The 18084-nt window shown below is 39.1% G+C and overlaps 1 protein-coding gene across 1 annotated transcript in view; it reads left to right on the top strand.

Moving 5' to 3' along the window:
- Positions 1-18084, top strand: part of LOC140948837 (uncharacterized) — a 36802-nt gene that overhangs the window by 2142 nt on the left and 16576 nt on the right. Inside the window, exons 2-7 of the mRNA XM_073398110.1 lie at positions 875-1117; positions 2457-2623; positions 8072-8192; positions 11919-12046; positions 12799-13498; positions 13912-18000. Coding sequence (XP_073254211.1) covers positions 875-1117; positions 2457-2623; positions 8072-8192; positions 11919-12046; positions 12799-13498; positions 13912-18000 — 5448 coding nt within the window. The remainder of the gene's footprint in view (positions 1-874; positions 1118-2456; positions 2624-8071; positions 8193-11918; positions 12047-12798; positions 13499-13911; positions 18001-18084) is intronic.

Below are 18084 nucleotides of genomic sequence, written 5' to 3'. Positions count from 1 at the left end.
GAGTGTTTGATAAATCAACTAAAGACGTAGAAAACTGCATTATAGAATAGAACTGTGTTCTTTAATCAAAGCTGAAGTCTGAAGCATTATTTTCGGTAAAAAGTTTTGTTATATGCTTCCTATTTGTGCACAGAAGTTCTCACATAGGTTTTTTTCTTTTTTGTGAACATGCCTTATTCAGAGTTTTTTTAACCCTCTACTGACACAAGACACCTGTCTCTGGGAACAAGGCTGTGGTCTCTCATGAGGGTGGTATGTACAGGTCAAAATTTAATTCAGGTTGAAATTTTTTAACCTACAGTCAGCAACAAAATAGTTGAGACATTGTACTCAATTAGGGTGCAGAGAGTAACTACAGAGAGCAAAAGAATCACACCCCTCCCCCTCCCCTTCATTCAAAGTTGTGGTGTTTGTTGTTTTCTATAGGTAGCTTGGGAAGAAAAGCTTTATTTTCCTCTCTGGAAGTCAGTAAAGAGTCAGAAAGCTCTTTTAGGGCAGTGTCTCGACTAATTTTGTGGCCAATTGTACAGCTGTAGGTTGGTTCTCAATTCCCTTTGTCTGTTAGCCCTAATTACACTGTTTTCTTGAATTAGGGCTAGAAGACAAAGGAAATTGAGAATCAAACCAGAGTAAAAACAAAAAATCAATCATAACCTGAATTTAATTTTGACCTTAGTGGTAGGTTATCATGCCATGTGCCAAGTGGTAGCTTGGGATGGGAGATATTCATGGGTTGCTCCAAAAAGTGGAGAAATGATTCCTTCCAACTTCAACTGGGAAAACTCTTTTACTATATACATGTAGGTGGTGTACTGTTTGAGAAATGGTTGCTCATGAGGATCAAACTGTATTCATTTGTTATTATTTCTTTCAGGGCTTGGTGAGATCAGTGAAAGTTTATTGAGTGATCAGAATCTAACACCAGCAGACTTTCTTGATGAACCATTAGAGACACTGAAATCTTCACAAGAGGATTGCGATGTCTATTGTGCAAGCCCCAGTCCTGTCAAATGTAACGAGTTCAAGACTCCTATGACATCCAGATATAGCAACAAGGCTTCAGTGACTCCATCTTTGTTCTCTCAAGATGAATCTGTTCATCTTACCCCAGTCTTAAGTGAGTGCCTTGTTCAAAGCTTCTTATGCACAATTTAAAGTGTATTAATTAATGCAAAATTGAAATTAACAGATGTGTATTATTATTGATTATGGAGGTTATGCTCTTCTGGCCTTTTTGGGTGACCAGTGAAAATCCAGGTTTTCCCTCATCTTGTTGTCTTTGAATCATAAGATGAATTACTAATTTACACTCTACTCCTTTACGTTTAAATTTTTGAGGGGAAACTGGCAATTTGTAAATGTGACAAACTAAATGCTTTGGAATGTTAAAAAAGATGTAGATGTGTAGTACATGTCATACTGCATATCTTGAGCATTGACTCTGGAAAGTATATTTAAGGTGATTCACTGGTTTTGCATTGCGCATCTCTTACTGCGCATAACAAGATGGCCATAGTAAAAAAGAGCATATTTGAAGTAACCCTATTAAAATGAAGTCGACTGAAGAGAAACGCTACTGGAATTTTTGCTTGCGGTTGTTTAATTCTTGCCGAGGTGAGACTCAATGTGCTGGGAATTTGCAGTACGCGTGTTGCTGAGTTCGACTTCCTCATGGAGAACCTCGATAGTGGAGGTTAAACTTTTGCTTTCTCACTTTGATTTTCATTTAAACGCTTTTTATATCACATTGTGTCCTAAACGAGCTATCTCGATGTAAATTCTGTAAAAACGGATTTTTTAGTACTTTCTTTCCCATTTCACATATGTGTCATTTTGAAATTCGCCCCAGTCCTGTCTCAAAAATGGGAGAAAATGCGTTTGGTGCGCACTTTCTGCAGCTCTACCGGGAAAACGAGTACGGTGACCCCAATTTTTTATTCCATGATATTGTTAAATAAGGACAGTTCTTCCTTTCAAAGAGAAAAAAATTGTCACAAATCTATGTTCAGTTTTTGGCAATTTTACTAAATTGTACGGATTGAGCTATCACGGGTCGAATAGCATGTATCCAATTTAATTCTACTTTGGAGTGTAAAGTAAAAACTAGGGCATTAAAAGGCATTTTTCTGGAACGTAAGCGGATAAGCAATACATTTAAGTCAAATTCTGTGCGTTACCGCATGCATCATTGAAAAAATCTCTCCTTTTTGTCTAGTTTTGGGGTGCGCGCGAAACTAGACAAAGGGTCCTGAATAGCTGTATTTGTCAGCATTGTGACGTGAAAACGAGCACGGTGACCCCCACTTCTTATTGCTCTGTTATCATCTTCCTGACTTGTTACATCAGTGTACCAAGTTTGATCTACAATCTATGTTAGGTTCTTTTACTAAGGAATCACCTTACAAGTATTAGGTCAAACAATGGTTTAAACTGTATTCATTTTGTTTTTTTGAAAGGCTTAAAGTGTAATGTAAGAACACATTCACAACTTACGTGTGATGAAGACACAGAGTTGGTTCATGGAAGTCCAGCAAGCCCTCTTGACACTCTTTCTAGACACTCTAGTGGCTGTGACTGGTCTAAAGGAAGAACAAAGACCCCTGACTTGTTAGCAGAAATAATGGTAAAATGATTATGGTTTTTGCTCAGTCATGGACTATGAGTGGCCTCATATGAGCAGGGCTTTCATTAAAAAGCAGGGCCAGGGATTTTCCTAGGCTACTATGAATGTGGCCGCCGGCCTCGTTCATAGGAAAATAGAGGAAACATAGCACTAAAAGGAATCCCTAGCTGTTTTATTCCTTGCCTACATGTACTTGTTGTATTTACGTGGCAACTTAAGACAAAATCCATCAGGAAATAATTGAGTAATTTTAATTTTCAGAGGACAAAACCTTTGTACCAGAATAATTTAAAGAATATAGCTTTCTTTTTTAGACTTTTCAAGGGCTATAGATATGATGAGTTATCTGTAATAACACCAAAGACAGTTTCTTATGGGAGCCCAAGAAACTAAATGTCAAACTTCACAAGAATTGTGAAAACACAGGTAAAATTCTGAAAATTTCGTGTATAAGATAAATGATTTGACATTTATTTTCTCGGGCTCCCATAAGAAATTTTCTTTGGTGTTATTACAGATAACTAAGTACATCTATAGCCCTTGAAAAATATTTAAAAAAAATGCAATATGCTATAAATTATTCTGGTACATGTACAAGATTTTTGTCTACTGAAAATTAAAATTACTCAATTTCCTGGTGGATTCCGTCTTAAAATCTTAGTGACATTCCTGTATGAGTCACCATGAGGCAGTGTGGTTGAGTAGTTAGAGCGTTTGACTTGCAATTCAGAGGCCGTGAGTTCAAGTCCCGCCCTGACCATTAGCTGGATTTGTTCACAGTAGTCTTGAGTTCAAATCCTCCGTCATGTTTGTAAATAGCCAGCTGGTTTACCTCTGGCTACATGTACCGGTAGGTGGAATTCTTAAACCTGTTTAGTTTAATTTAAATTATTAAATCTGTTTCAGGCATTTTCACGCCCCACTAGCATTAGTGCTGTAAATTCTGCTGGGGTAAACAAAGGACATTATTTTTTTATTTTATTATTTTATGTTCAGTATAAAACCCTGTGTACATGTAGGACAACTTCTTTTTTTGTTAACTGAAAAAGGTTCTAATAATAATTATTAGCTACAATATCATATATTATTATTGATCATAGTCCTATAATCTCTCTACTTTGCCCCTCTTCCTTTGAAATATCCAAGTTTATTTAGTGTTTCCTCTCTAAAAAGCAGATTCCCTAAATTGCCATAATTTGATTTGCTACACTTAACAGTGACTACTGTTTAAAAAAGAACCTTGTACACTGAATTAATTATTAATTGTTGTTTATGAGTGAGGATCATGTGACCAACAACACTTTTCTCCCAATGCATAACCCAGAGAAAAGGTTGCTAGAATTAACAGGATGATAACTTAAGGGAAAATCCCCAGGCCCTGGTTGTTGAAAAGTCGGATAGCGCTATTGACTGGATCAATTACATGTACTATCCAGCGGATACATGCAAGAATTGGGGAAACCAATAGGCCACTTGCACTAAGAGGTCACGTGACCAATGCTTCCCTTAAACAATGAGTTGGAATCTTGCTGATGCCAAAAATTGTTAGAGCACACAAAAATGATCTTACACTCGAAATTTGAGAGGAAACGCATTTAAGGGAGATTTTTTATGGCACTTTGATTTTTCAGCAAAGTAGTATGATTTGTATTGGCCGCCATGTTGGCAAAACTACTTCTTGCTTCTATCTTGTTCAACGTTTCTTAGTGACGCTCAGATGTGCTGTAAACGTCATCACATCATCTTTTCAACAGTTTCATTGAAGTTTAAGTGCAAAATTTGTGTTCAGAAAGAGGTAATTCATAATTTTAAAAATCACATTTTGGTCACGTGACCATTTACGAACTTATTAATTAAAAGAAAATGGTACGGGTTTGAAAAACCAAATCACCATTATTTTGTTTAAGATATGACCCACTAATCGTTTTTCGAAGGCAAAATCATATAACTTTCATTTTCATAAAAACGATATCACATGCCTCTTAGTGTAAATGGCCTATTGCTCTATCCACTGGATAGAGATTTATTCGGTGGATAGCGCTATCCAGCCTTTGAACAACCGAGGCCTGACCTTTTATCAAATTCTCTCTACAAATTCCTAAAAGAATCCTCAAAGGGTTCAGAGCGACCAGCTCCAGTTATGGACACTTCTGCCTCCCGTGGGAGTCCACTCTGCAATTACAGAAGCTTCCGTTGTATTACCTGTTTCATCTCTGACGCATGGAAAGTTCGGCTCGTTATACGTTTCTGGAAAATTGCGCCCATTGAGAGTTTTAAGATGGTACACAGTAATTTTCAAGGAATTATAATAACTGCTCTAGTGGGGCTAATTTAACTCCTTAGAGTGGAGTTATTTTTTGGGGAGTTATTTTAACTCCAAAAAGGAGTTTAAAGAGCTCTTTTACAGGAGTAAAAGTGACCCCAGATATTGAGGAGTTAAAACAACCCCAAAAAAGGATTTATCCTGTACCTAAAATTTTTACTCCACTTTCAGAGTTAAATTAACTCCAAAAAGAGTAAAAACAACCCATGTAAGGAGTAAAAGTAACCCCATTTCGGAGTTATTTTAACTCCAGACTAGGAGTAAAAATGACCCAAATTCGGAGTTAAATTAGGAGTTAAAATAAACCCCAAAAAGGGGTTATCCTGTACCTAAAATTTTTACTCCATTTTTAGAGCTATGATAACTCCCTAAAAATTACGGTGTATACATTTTAATCATTGTTATGCAATGATGGCGGAGAGCGTTTTCCAAAAAGTTTCGCTGCTACTTATAGCCTTTTGAAATAAATTCTGTCCATTTTTTCATTTGTTATTGAAGGAAAATTGAAAGTTGAGTGACAGTGGTGTTGGTACAGACAGAACAATAACATCGTCTCTAAATATTTTTTCATATTGTATGATAGTTTCACTTGTAAACACCAAAACAAAAACAAACAAATAAACAACAAGAAGCAGAGTAGCGAAAACACAAAACTTGTCATTTTCAACACACGTACGCTTGTCAGGACACGTGTTATTCTTCCAAAAGTGCGAGTATTGGTTTTCAGATACATCGGATGTTTTTAAGCACGAGACGCCTAAAGTCGTTTCCGTGGGATGCGTTGGTCTATGGAAGCATAATGGCGTTCTATCTAGGTTAATGGAACAAAACAAAACAAAACATCCGCTTGCTTTACCCAGGGTCGAACCCAGGGTTACAAAGTTCGATAAAGTTCCAATGTTTGAATCCAAGATGAAAATTTAATATTCCAAGATGCTCTTGATACGGTTAAAAATTAGTTGCCATGTGTTTCCAAGGTCTCAAAGTTAACATAGTTCCAATGATTATCCCTGATTCCAAGATATAATAAGTTTCCTCATGTCCTGATCCGTGTCCCATCCATGCCGAAAGCGAGTTCGTCGATCGACGAGGACAATATTTTCGCGATTTCAACGTCAATTGTCAAGGGTACGAGTTGAAATTTACGCGATTTAACCTCCCATCGTCAAGGTATTTTCGATAAGGAAAGAAAAAAACTGAACTCCAGCTGTGCTCGGAAAAAACTGGCGAACGCCGAATAGAAAAATCTATCGGAAATCACGGCCCGCAACCAGACGCTACTAAAACCTTATGAAAAAGCTAGACCTAAACAAAAAAGAATCATGAAGGAGGAAATAATTTGGCTTAGGTCGCCTTTCGTGACTTGCCAGTATCCCGAAGGATTTTGCTGGTTAACAAGCCATCCTAAACCACGAGTGGGAAAACTCAAGCGCGACAAATTTGGCAAGGAGCGTTCTGATTTCAACGTTCTTCAGATGAAGCAAATCGATTAAAAAATCGATACAGATTTTGTACAATCTGATTGGTCGGCTTGGAAGAAGAGATAATCGATAAAGATTTTACGCAATCCTATTGGCTGGCTTTGCAATTTTGGGTACAACCGCACTGTAATTTTCAGGGAGTTATAATAACTCCTCTAGTGGGGCTAATTTAACTCCTTACAGTGGAGTTATTTTTCGTGGAGTTACTTTAACTCCAAAAAGGAGTTTAAAGAACTCTTTTTTCAGGAGTAAAAGTGACCCCAGATATTGAGGAGTTAAAATAACCCCAAAAGCGGAGTTATCCTGTACCTAAAATTTTTACTCCACTTTCAGAGTTAAATTAACTCCAAAAAGAGTAAAAACAACCCATGTAAGGAGTACAAATAACCCCATTTCGGAGTAATTTTAACTCCAGAGTGGGAGTAAAAAGAACTCTTTTTCAGGAGTAAAAATGACCCCAAATTCGGAGTTAAATTAGGAGTTAAAATAACCCCAAAAAAGGGGTTATCCTGTACCTAAAATTTTTACTCCATTTTTGGAGTTATAATAACTCCCTAAAAATTACGTTGCGAACCGGATTTTTACCGTGGGAGTGCCACAGGCATCCCACGGAATTAGCACCGTGAGATCGGGATAATAAACATTATTACATAGATATCTGTATCCCGAATTCTTTTTTTAAGTGGTAATTAAAAGATTTGATCCTTTATTCTCGGCGTGCATGAAAATGTGTACATATCGTATATATTTTAAGCTTCTTGTTACGTTCTTATCACGCCAATTACCTGTATAGACGTTCTTTCTGCCAGTCTTGAACGCTGCGATTGTGGTAAAACGAAATTTAAGGTGAAATCTTACCAACTGAAAATACTAAGTCGGGCAAATCATTTTGCATGTTTTTGCGTCTACTTTTAAAGGAAGCAATAATTATTATGAAGTCCTAAATAGGCATTCGCGCCATTTCACCTTTGGTGGTGCTTACATTCCGCGCTAAGACTGCGGTCGAATTTTTAAGGTTTATTCTTATTTATTTGTTTTCGAGGGGACTGTGAGAATAATTTGTTATAATTAAAACTCGCGTGGAGGAAAATGTTATCGGTAGTAATAATAATGATATTATATATAAAAAAATCAGTGACACAATTTAATATTTTCCTGCATTTCAATTATTTTGTGACATTTTTTTTTGGATTTCTTCTCATTTGCTACTAGGAATAAATGAAAAATGAATGCTGTATGACTCTTTAAAGAGACTTGTGGTTATTACACTTTTGTCCCGTTTGACTGAAGTCAATGTATTTTTACATAATCTTCAGTTGCTGTATCGATCTGTAATGGTCATTTTTATGCTCTGTTTATGCATAACGTCTCCGCTTTTCAGTGGTCACTAATATTGCTTTTTTATTGGCAAAGACTTACCTCGATGACAACCGCTTTACACTGAGCTAGCTTACATTAAAAGCGCAAGTTTTGCAGCGGGAAGAAATAGTAAAAAAAAAAAAGGAAGAAGGTTCATATACGAACGCGGCAGGAGTGTAAGTGACAAGTCATTGCGCTGTCTCGGTTAATTCTCGAGTATCTGTTACCTTGGAAATTCGTTCTTGCAAGAAAGAAGTAAGTGTTCCCCTTGATTTCTTTTTCCAGGGCCAGAGGAGAAGTTCACTTTATTGCCTTCTAGCGGGAAGTGAAGATGACGAACCTGCGGAGTGGTCGGATTCAATGGCAACCCCACCACTGAAGATCGTATCACCATCAACAGCTGCGGGTAGGCGAGTCTGCTTTGAAGTTTTAATGATCCCTGATATAAATTCAACCCGCCATTAACCGGAGACTAAACTTTGAAAAACATCAATAGCCAACAGTACGGAGACAATACTTCTATGAACAGTTACGCTTAGTTTGCTTATCTGTGATTTGTGAACCATTTGTTCATTATCATTGCCGTAAGTCCTCAAAGAGCGAGCGCGGTTTTTCGCACGAACTAGTGAAGTAAGAATTTAACATTTTCTCTAGATCTCATCGACGTGTTATGTAGCAGACTTTACCCCTGTTGTGATAATTATTTTCCTAGAGCTTTAAAATAACGTTAAGGTAAAATGGGGTATTTTGTGTCCTCAGGGAGTTCGCTTTCAACTGAGAGATCATAAATAATAAAGAAGTTAACGAAAAAAACGGGCGATGTAGCAACGTGTTTTTTTTGTTATATGAGCGTTAAGAGGAAAACGAGAAAGACACATTTCTACCATCTATTAATTCTGAAAGGATATTAGCTTATCTTTTCCTTCTCCTGTCAGATTATTGACCAATCAATAATTAACTTGGGACTTGGCTTAATTTGTAAATGTTAAGGCTTCTTGCAAGAAAACCCCGAGGCCGTTATGTGTTGTGTGCCATATATTATTCATGTTGTTTGGACGAAGCTTTTAGCGGCTTTCTAGAGCAGGGCGAAAAGCATATTTTATTTAGTTCTGTTTTGAAATTACATGCCTAATGTTAATTTACGATAAGAAGCGCTAATTCTCGTTTTTATTTTCACCGAAGACTGAGGATTCTCAACGGTTTACACAACGTTTTTGACCTACACCTCACTGTTAGTTTTAGAAGGAGTCAGACCTTGACTGAATAACATCTCTACGAATTGAATAATATAATTGGGTTAAACACTTTTTTTTGTCTATTGGACAGTGATTTAATCGGTTGATACCTCTGCATCTTTCCAAACTTTTGTCAGGATTTCCTCCCGTTGGCTCGTAACCAGATGCTCCACGTGTGCAAAAAAGTGGTATTAGAAAGAGTTAAGCTTGAAAATTTCCCTATCTCCCCCTTCAATTGTCAGCTGTCAAAATGTCATAGACACAGCCAGATGTCGTGTTGTGAAATCCTAAGAAGACTTTTAAGTGATAACAACCTTGTGCAGCACTGAAACATCACCAACCAATAACTGCTTCTCAACCATCAGCTTTAATTTATTTTAATGGATAAATTTTAAAACTCTATCCATTCTGACACAGCCATTAGTAAATAGGCCAGAAATTCAGAGGAACCAAGCTGCAAATAACAATCGGTCATCGCGGACATGTTCGACTAAAATTCAGTTGGCCAATGACGAAATCATGACTGAGGATAGTCGTGGTCGGACATTAAGTCTGAACAGAATTAATACCGATAACTATTACCTTGCCGCAGACGTGCAAACTCTACCTGGAGATACGAAGGAAATAATATTAAAGAAGTGAATGTAAAGCTGCAATCAGTAATCACCCTCCAATCACGCATGTTCCATGCCCATTTTTTCGTTAAAGACGCATAATGCGTCCTTGTTCGAGCCCGACCGCATTTTTTGTCCGACCAAAAAAACATCACTTAGTCGGACATATATCCTTTGAAGAAAGAAAAAATAAATATATTTGCAGAATTGGAACTTTATTTAGACTCTTTTGGCTGGACTTATTGCGTAATTAGTGTAATCTTTTATATGGAATTAACCTACAATGTAAGAAATCGCTTCTTTAGGTATAATTGCCTCTCTTAACCTGAAATAATAGCTAACAAGCAGTTTCCGCCTGGTTCAGACACCATACTTCACATGAGCCGAATCGAATTCAAATTTTGGCCCGCTCAAATTAATTTATCCAGCTGAATTGATTAAGTCGCCGACATTTATACAAGCCGAACTAAACTGAAAAAGAGAAAAAACGAAAGGCGCATTTCAGTAAACTACATTAAAAATTTGCTGCATTTGGTTCTGCTCAGTCATTTGATGTTCAGCGTCTAAATCAACGCTGGTCAACAGCCGTTATTACCAGCTGAGCCAGCCGTGAAGAACGACTGAGCCGATGCAAATTCTATTAGCCGTTTCCGAATCGATTCAGATGCTGTACTTCTCGTGATCGTAACTCATTGAATTCGATTAGGCTCATGTGATTATTAAATCCCCTTCTGCATCGATGTTCTGAAATACGATCGCCTGCGTGAACGCTCTCCCAACAGTGGCAACAAGCATGATCCGGTAGAATCTCTAACAGGAGGCTCGAACCTTAACCTTTCATAGCACAAATAAGGGCACAAGAGAGCACGGTACCATTCAAACAATATTGATATTCGAAGTTTAGTTTAAAGTACGATTTTCTCTCAGTCTCTTCGATTAGAGAAAGTTCGTAGAGTGAGTAGATTACACAATATTATGAACGATGCCGAGAATTTGCCAGAAACGCAGCTCGTGTCCTCGTGAGAGGTGATTTCCTGCACGTTTCCGTTTATTTCGCTTATTTTCGCTTGTTCTCAAGGTTTTATGTAGAGACAAGGAAAAGAAAGAAAAACTCGTTTGCCAGATATTTGGCTCTTAGTGTTAATGCTTAAGCTTACTGTCTTTTTAAAGGTTTTCCTTTCATGCATTTGGGGAGGATTGGGTTCAAGATTAGGCCCGAATTGACTATCATCAAAAATCTCCTCCGATATTCAATAGAGATTCCCAAATGGTCGTTGAACTGTAGCAAAAAGTCCGTTAATTTATGAAGTGCAGTTTGTTTTCATTAGCGGGTTCTGCTCTTGCAGTTGATGACAAAAAAAGTTCTTAACGATTGTGCCGTTGTCGTTGTTAAATGGTATATTAGGAACATGTTTGTCGACCATACATGTACCTTTGAGATATTTTACGCGGCACGTATTTAATTTAGTTGTCTCTGTTGAAAACGTTTATAACTGAGCACATGTTTTTTAAAAATTTATTATATTTCCGGCGCGTTCTGTCCAATTACTCAAGCATTCAGACATTACCTTTTATTTCCTTTTTTTCCCCTTTTCCCGAAGATGATGTTGTGTCTAGGGTTAAAAAGTAATTGCGTTCCAATTTTCCATTTCTCAAATCTTTTTGGCATCTAAGTTTAATTATTTCAACTCGTACCTCTCTGCTTGTGATTGACATGAGCTTAATTTGGACTAAGATTAAAAATCGCCTCGCACATTTCAAAGGTACAATCAATTTTTTTTCGCTCACAGTTTTAAAGAAGCTGTGTCACGAATATAAGCATAATCCAAACAGTGGAAACTGCCACCAAATTGAGTGAAACATTAAAATAACCGCTCCAAACGTTAAAAGAAGGTATGAATAACATAGGAAATAAAAAAGGAGGCACTGATGGACAAACTTGTAGAAGAAAATTGAAACGGAATGCAATTGTGGTTTTTGAAAACTTGCTTGCCAAACAGTTTTTCCGGCAAAGTTCATTTCTGCCGTTTGTAATGACTGAAATAATGTTTGGGAGACATATCTGCTTGACACAAAGTTGTTTTTGTTATTCACAAGTGATTTCTCAAGTTTCAAAGTGAATAAGGACGTGAAGTTGGTATTTTAAGCAAAATGAACAATCCATCCGTGAGATCGCCCCTTTAACCCTGTTCAGCAAGCTTGCAAAATGACACCTATAAATGATTCGGGATGTTTTATGTCCCGAGAACCCACACTCCACGATTATGGTGTTTTCATTTATAGGAGAAAGAAAAAACTTGCAAAATGCACAACCTCATCACGCCCTTTTACTTGCACTTATAGAGGAACCCGATGGTCAAAAAAATGCTGATGAAGAAACAACAACACAGGAAGGGCAACCCACGTCTAAGGTGAGCTGAAACATATTTTTCTTATGTTGGAATTCTTTCCCATGTAAGATCTCTCGATCATTTTATGTTAGACGTGGAGGACGAAAAAAATACCAGTAACTGTCTTATTACAGCTCCAACTGTCTCATTACTTTGGCATGACTCATACTGTCCTATCATTCTCTCGTATTAATGTTGATATCAGATGCCGATAACCAATCAGATATCACTCGAGAATGCATTTTGCCCTTTATGTTTGAAGGAAGAAAACTAGCTTCGCTCTTTATGTTTGAAGGAAAAAAAAAACTTCTTTTTATTAGGAGACCAAGGCCTGCAGACAGCCCATCTCACTCTACATGTACCTTAAGTACAGAATTCCATCTGGCAATTTGACAAACCATTAAAATTCCAATATTCTTTTGTAAGTTTGTTCGAGCGGAAAGGGCGGTTTTAAAACTCAAGCCTACCCAAGTGTTGTAATTTTTGCTGAAGAAATCACATGACTGCCCTGAAACTCCAGGGTAAACTGTTTCGTTAAGAATACTTAGAGGCGTTAAAATCGAGGTTTTCGAAACCTCGATTGTACAGTACATTAGGTACTGCATATGCACATATGTCTTTATATGTAAATATTAACGGAGTTGATATTTACATGTAAAGAAACACCATCAGCACACAGTCATAGGTGTGGCCTGGAATAAATAGCGGTCATAAATAAAGGAGAGAAAAAAGTGAAACGTAGAATGAAATAGAATGGATATTTCTTTTTGCAGTGTATTGCCCGAGCTCTTTTCTCTAGTATCAGCACAAATCAATCAGTAGAACCACTGGAGACGTCCTTAGATGCCACCGTTAAAGACAACCAGTCGTTAAATCCTCACGATGCAGCGGGTAACTTTTTTGGTACGGTTCAAAAAGAAAAAGTAGCGAATGGCTCATCTACAATTCAGGAATACTTGCTTGAGTATTCAAGTCGAGACGAGTCAACTCACCTGGACCCTGAAATCTCTCAAAACCTTGCTGATAAGTCTTTGGTGGCTTCACCACTCGTGAAAAAACGTTGTCGGTCTGACATAGACTTCGATGCTGGATCACTTGTTAACCAACGCCCATTACAATCGCCATGTTCAAAAGGCCTTCTCTCACCCTCCACACGGGCTGCCCTTTCGATTCTCGCCCAATCCACACCCAAACCCAGCATTTCAAACACTACCAGATCTGATGCAATGAATGATGACTTGAATCTGCCACGTGACACGCACCTGTTAGCTGAGTCGTCCAGCCTGTCCTGTCTGAAGGAGCAAGTCGAGGGTGAGTGTGATGTCACTTCTCGGTCAGCAGAGGCACGCTGCAGTCTTGACACCTCAGATTTATCTTTTGGATCTCCGTCAAGGTCTTTTGAAGCAGCTATGGCTCGTGAGACAGACAAGATTTGTGGTGGAGAGGAGAGAAATTCGCGATCTTCTGGACGAGGTATATTGTGCAATACCTTTTTTTGCTCTAAAAAGGCTTCTATCAGTGTGTTAAGGCTGGCGAACAGTGAGGATAAATTAAATAATAGGTAATAATTAACTGAATAATAGTAAAAAACAAAACCTGCAGTCGAATTTATCATTCATATTCTGAAGAGAAAACGTAATCTACATGTATACTTTCGTGTACGGCAGTAAGTTACATTTAAGTTTTGACCCCTATGGTTTGACATATTATTAGAACACCTCAAAATTCGAGCTGCTCCGTGCCATAGAGAAGCGTGGAGGCCGTTAAGTGACCTTATTTGCCACCGAGGTCCTTCATGGAAACAAAAAGGAGATATACGTTTGGCCGTTCCGCTCCATTTATCTCTCCCAACGTAGCTCTGACTTCAGTTTCTATTGTCTTCCCAGGGTCCTCACTGTCGCCAATCACCAACAACCATTCGTTTCACACTGACGTTGCCTTTAACAAGACTGCAAGAGATGAACTTACAGAACACCCTGAAAGCCGACCAATTGCCACAGGAGGTGACTCAGCAATACTAAGGAATGAAACTACTGATTTTGCAGCGGGAACAGTAATGGACCAAGGGATTGAAGGTAAAGGATGTACAATTGAACACGTCAGTGAAGCCTTGTCTAGCAACCGAATCAATCCGACTGCTGAGACCGTTACGCCTCGATCATCCGCAAATGATCCCTGTAAACTTTTCAGAAGTTCTTCGTGCATAGCTTCTGGGTTAAGGCGATCCAGCAGACCAAAACGGTTCTTGTACCCAACTTCAAGCCACATAACCAAATCAGACAAAGGGAAGCGTGCCAGGGAAACTGCGGTAGCTGTTGACAGCTTGTCATCTCCGAGAAAAGATAAGGCAACTACACTAGAGAAACCCTTTCAGGGAAGAGTCAACGATGGAACAGAGGTTCGAACAATTTGTTGCAACGGTGCTACCGGTGAAAAAACAGTAACGGAAAAACTTAAAGTTGACGAGATTTGCGAACCTGACAGATATACCGCCGTTGTGTCTTCTGTCGATGACGCTGGTACAGACAATGATAAAGAGACAGAATCGACCATGAGTGAAGCAAAGACGTCGTTAACCTTTGAGGCTTATAAACGTAATGGAACAAGTAAAACCGATGATGTTCTTTTCGATATGGACGCACTGAGCCAGTTCCCAGTAGAAACTCTATTGTCACCTCCTCAGGCAAATTGTGCTAAAGTTGGGTTGAATGTCTTGAGTTGCTCATCCCCTAAGCCTGAAATAAATTTTACCTATTCGATTGAAGGCAAAGAGACAGGTTCTAGTATTGGAAAGAGGGATCTAAGTTTCCATAGTAGTGAAAGAGACAAATGCGTGTCAGACTCTCTGAACGAATTTACTCAAGCGAAGGCAGGAGGAATGGCGGCTGTGAACAGAGAAAGCGAAAGAGAGCATTCAGTCACCACATTAAGCGAGGAAACACCATTTGTAAACAGTGAGCATTCTTGCTACCGAGGGAATGGACTCGTAGAACGTGAATTGCAGCAATTTGGAGCGGGCGAAGAAATCAATTCTTACATCAAAAAGCATGCGTCATCATCGGTACCTTCGGAGTTTCTTGGCTTTTCAACGGCTAGCGGTAAACAGGTCCATGTCTCTGAAGCCGCATTCAGAAATGCGAAGAAAACATTACTAGAAATCGATACTGAGTTGAATCTAAACCGCAGTGTTCCAACTAGAAAAGGGGGCGAACTTTGCGATGGCAGAGCTACAAACAAACAAAGGACCTCAGAGAGGGACGGTAATGGCACTCTCCTTGATTGCCAGAAATTGCCTTTTAAAGGGGAGGGAAATATTGTGGCGACCGCATCAAGGATCCCTTTGGGTGGCGTGAAGAAACGAAAGCGCGAAGAATTTCCACGTTTTGCCTCTTGTACTGCTTCAGCCAGTGCAAATGAAAACTATGACTTGCAAAAAGTTGACGAGGTTAAAACTAAACAAACCGATGACTATAATGACTCGCTACTTGAGGATTTACTGAATGACTGCAAGCGAAAACGGCGAGATTCCTTAAAGACGATAACAGAAGAAAACGAAAGAATTAAAATGGTCGCTGAGGTAAAAAACCCTACTCCTGATTCCAACGGTCCACAATTTTTGAGAGGAAGCATTGGAGGTCGTGACGGTTCTAACAGTCAATGCCTTAAGTCAGCCCCTATATCAGAGCCAGCCGTAATTAACAGTACAACTGTTGAAACTGACAATAATCTGAGTAGCGAACGTCAAAGCTCAGGTGGGTTTCTTAATATTTCAATCACAGCCGGTAAAACTAAAAAGAATTCTCTATTTGCTGGTAAGTGCAAGAATGATGACAACATTTGTGAAATGCGTTTGAAAGACTCGTCAGAGGAGCACTGTGATAACGTGAGGGAGACGTCTTCATTGGTTTCAAACGTAGGTCGCTTTCATTCCGCTAGCGAAAATAATATTAATAATAATAGTATTCCTGCTCTTCAAACAGCCTCTGGGAAGAACTTAATGCTGTCAACTGAGGTAGTGCAGAAAGGGGTTGAAATAATGCAACAGATAGACCGATCCCTCCAAACTCCCGAAAAGGAAGACAGTACATTGTCCAGTGAGTCAATGAATAACAGAGCGAAGACAACGCAAGGTACTGAAACATGTCTTGAAGGAGGGAAAAGAAAAAGTGCTTCATATCATCCCATTTCATTTGCTATGGATGATGAATTGTCTACGGAAGAAAATGGCACAAGTATTTCTGGCTTTCAAACTGCAAGTGGAAAGAGGGTTGCATTGTCAAACGAAGCCCTTCAGAAGGCTGTATCGATTATGAAGCAGATAGAAAAATCTCCCACGAAAGGCAACTGTGCCCCTTATTCAAAGCGTAGAGGTGGTTTTTCGGGCTTCCAAACCGCCAGTGGTATCAGCGTTAAAATGTCAAGAGAGGCGATGAAAAAAGGGGCGATGATTATGCAGGAGATTGAAAAATCTTTTGATGAAAGTAAGTTCCATACAACATCTTGTCAAAGTGGTAAAACAAGTTTTGCTGGCTTTCAAACGGCAAGTAGGCAAAGAGTTACATTTTCTAAAGAAGCACTTGAGAAGGGCACAGTAATAATGCTGCAGACTGACAGATCTCTTGAAGAGAGCAAGGACGATAACGCATCTTGGCAAAGAAGTAAAACAGGTTTCTCTGGCTTTCAAACGGCAAGTGGGCAAAAAGTTACATTTTCGGAAGAAGCACTTAAGAAAGGCACAGCAATAATGCAGCAGATTGACAGATCTCTTGCAGAAAGCAAGGAGAATACCGCATGTTGGCAAAGCAGTAATACAGGTTTCTCTGGCTTTCAAACGGCAAGTGGACAAAAAGTTACATTCTCGGAAGAAGCACTTAAGAAAGGCACAGCAATAATGCAGCAGATTGACAGATCTCTTGCAGAAAGCAAGGAGAATACCGCATGTTGGCAAAGCAGTAATACAGGTTTCTCTGGCTTTCAAACGGCAAGTGGGCAAAAAGTTACATTTTCTAAAGAAGCACTTGAGAAAGGGACAGCAATAATGCAGCAGATTCACAAATCTCTTGAAGAATGCAAGGCCAATCCCACATCTTGTCAAAGGAGTAAAACAAGTTTCTCTGGCTTTCAAACGGCTAGTGGACAAAAAGTTACATTCTCGGAAGAAGCACTTGAGAAAGGGACAGCAATAATGCAGCAGATTGACAAATCTCTTGAAGAAAGCAAGGCCAATACCCCGTCTTGTCAAAGGAGTAAAACAGTTTTCTCTGGCTTTCAAACGGCAAGCGGACGGAGTGTTGAACTTTCTAAAGAAGCACTTGATAAAGGTACGGTAATAATGAAGCAGATTGACAAATCTCTTGAATGGAGTACTAAAAGCAACGCTGTATCTTCACGACTGAGTAGAAGCGGTTTTATTTCTGAGTTTCAACCTGAAAGTAGACTGAGCGCTGAAAAGACTGGCGAAACTTTGGAGAAGGCAGCGAAGTTAGTGAATCTAACTGACAAAACATTTGGAGAGAAGGTTGACAAAGGTCAGCCTTGCACGACTAGTCGGTCTACTTTCTCTGGCTTTCAAACTGCGGCTGGTAAATCGGTACAAATCTCTGATTCGGCGCTCGCTAAGGCGAGAGAAACAATGGCTAGTATCGACAGTCATAATTGTTCAGTGTCTTCGAATTCAGGAAATCCTCCATTTCACACAGAACCCAAACGAAATAGTACAGCCCCTGCTGTTTCTTTTGAGGTGGAAGGTGTTGTTATGCCTTTACCAGTAGAGAGTCACCTTTCTGAGCATGACCAGGTCGTGACGCGTGAGGTGCTCGAAAGCTCCGAAGCTCTCCTTGCTGATGAATCATTTATGGATCTCTCGGAGTACCTTAATGAGAAGGAAGAGCGATCTGCTGCTGAGAGAAGTTCGTTTGACACGTCGGAAGCTGAAGTTTCATTCGAGGAAAGAAGGACAGTTAAACGTCAATCAGGTAACCCTAACAGTAGCCACCATAGAATATCTTGTAAGCCCATTTTGTAAACCGAAACGGCGTTTTGTTCCTCACCTCGGCACT

The sequence above is a fragment of the Porites lutea genome, chromosome 9 (genome assembly GCF_958299795.1).
Source record: "Porites lutea chromosome 9, jaPorLute2.1, whole genome shotgun sequence".
NCBI lineage: Eukaryota > Metazoa > Cnidaria > Anthozoa > Scleractinia > Poritidae > Porites > Porites lutea.
The sequence above is the reverse complement of the archived record's forward strand: the minus strand, read 5'-3'. Positions and strand labels throughout refer to the sequence as shown.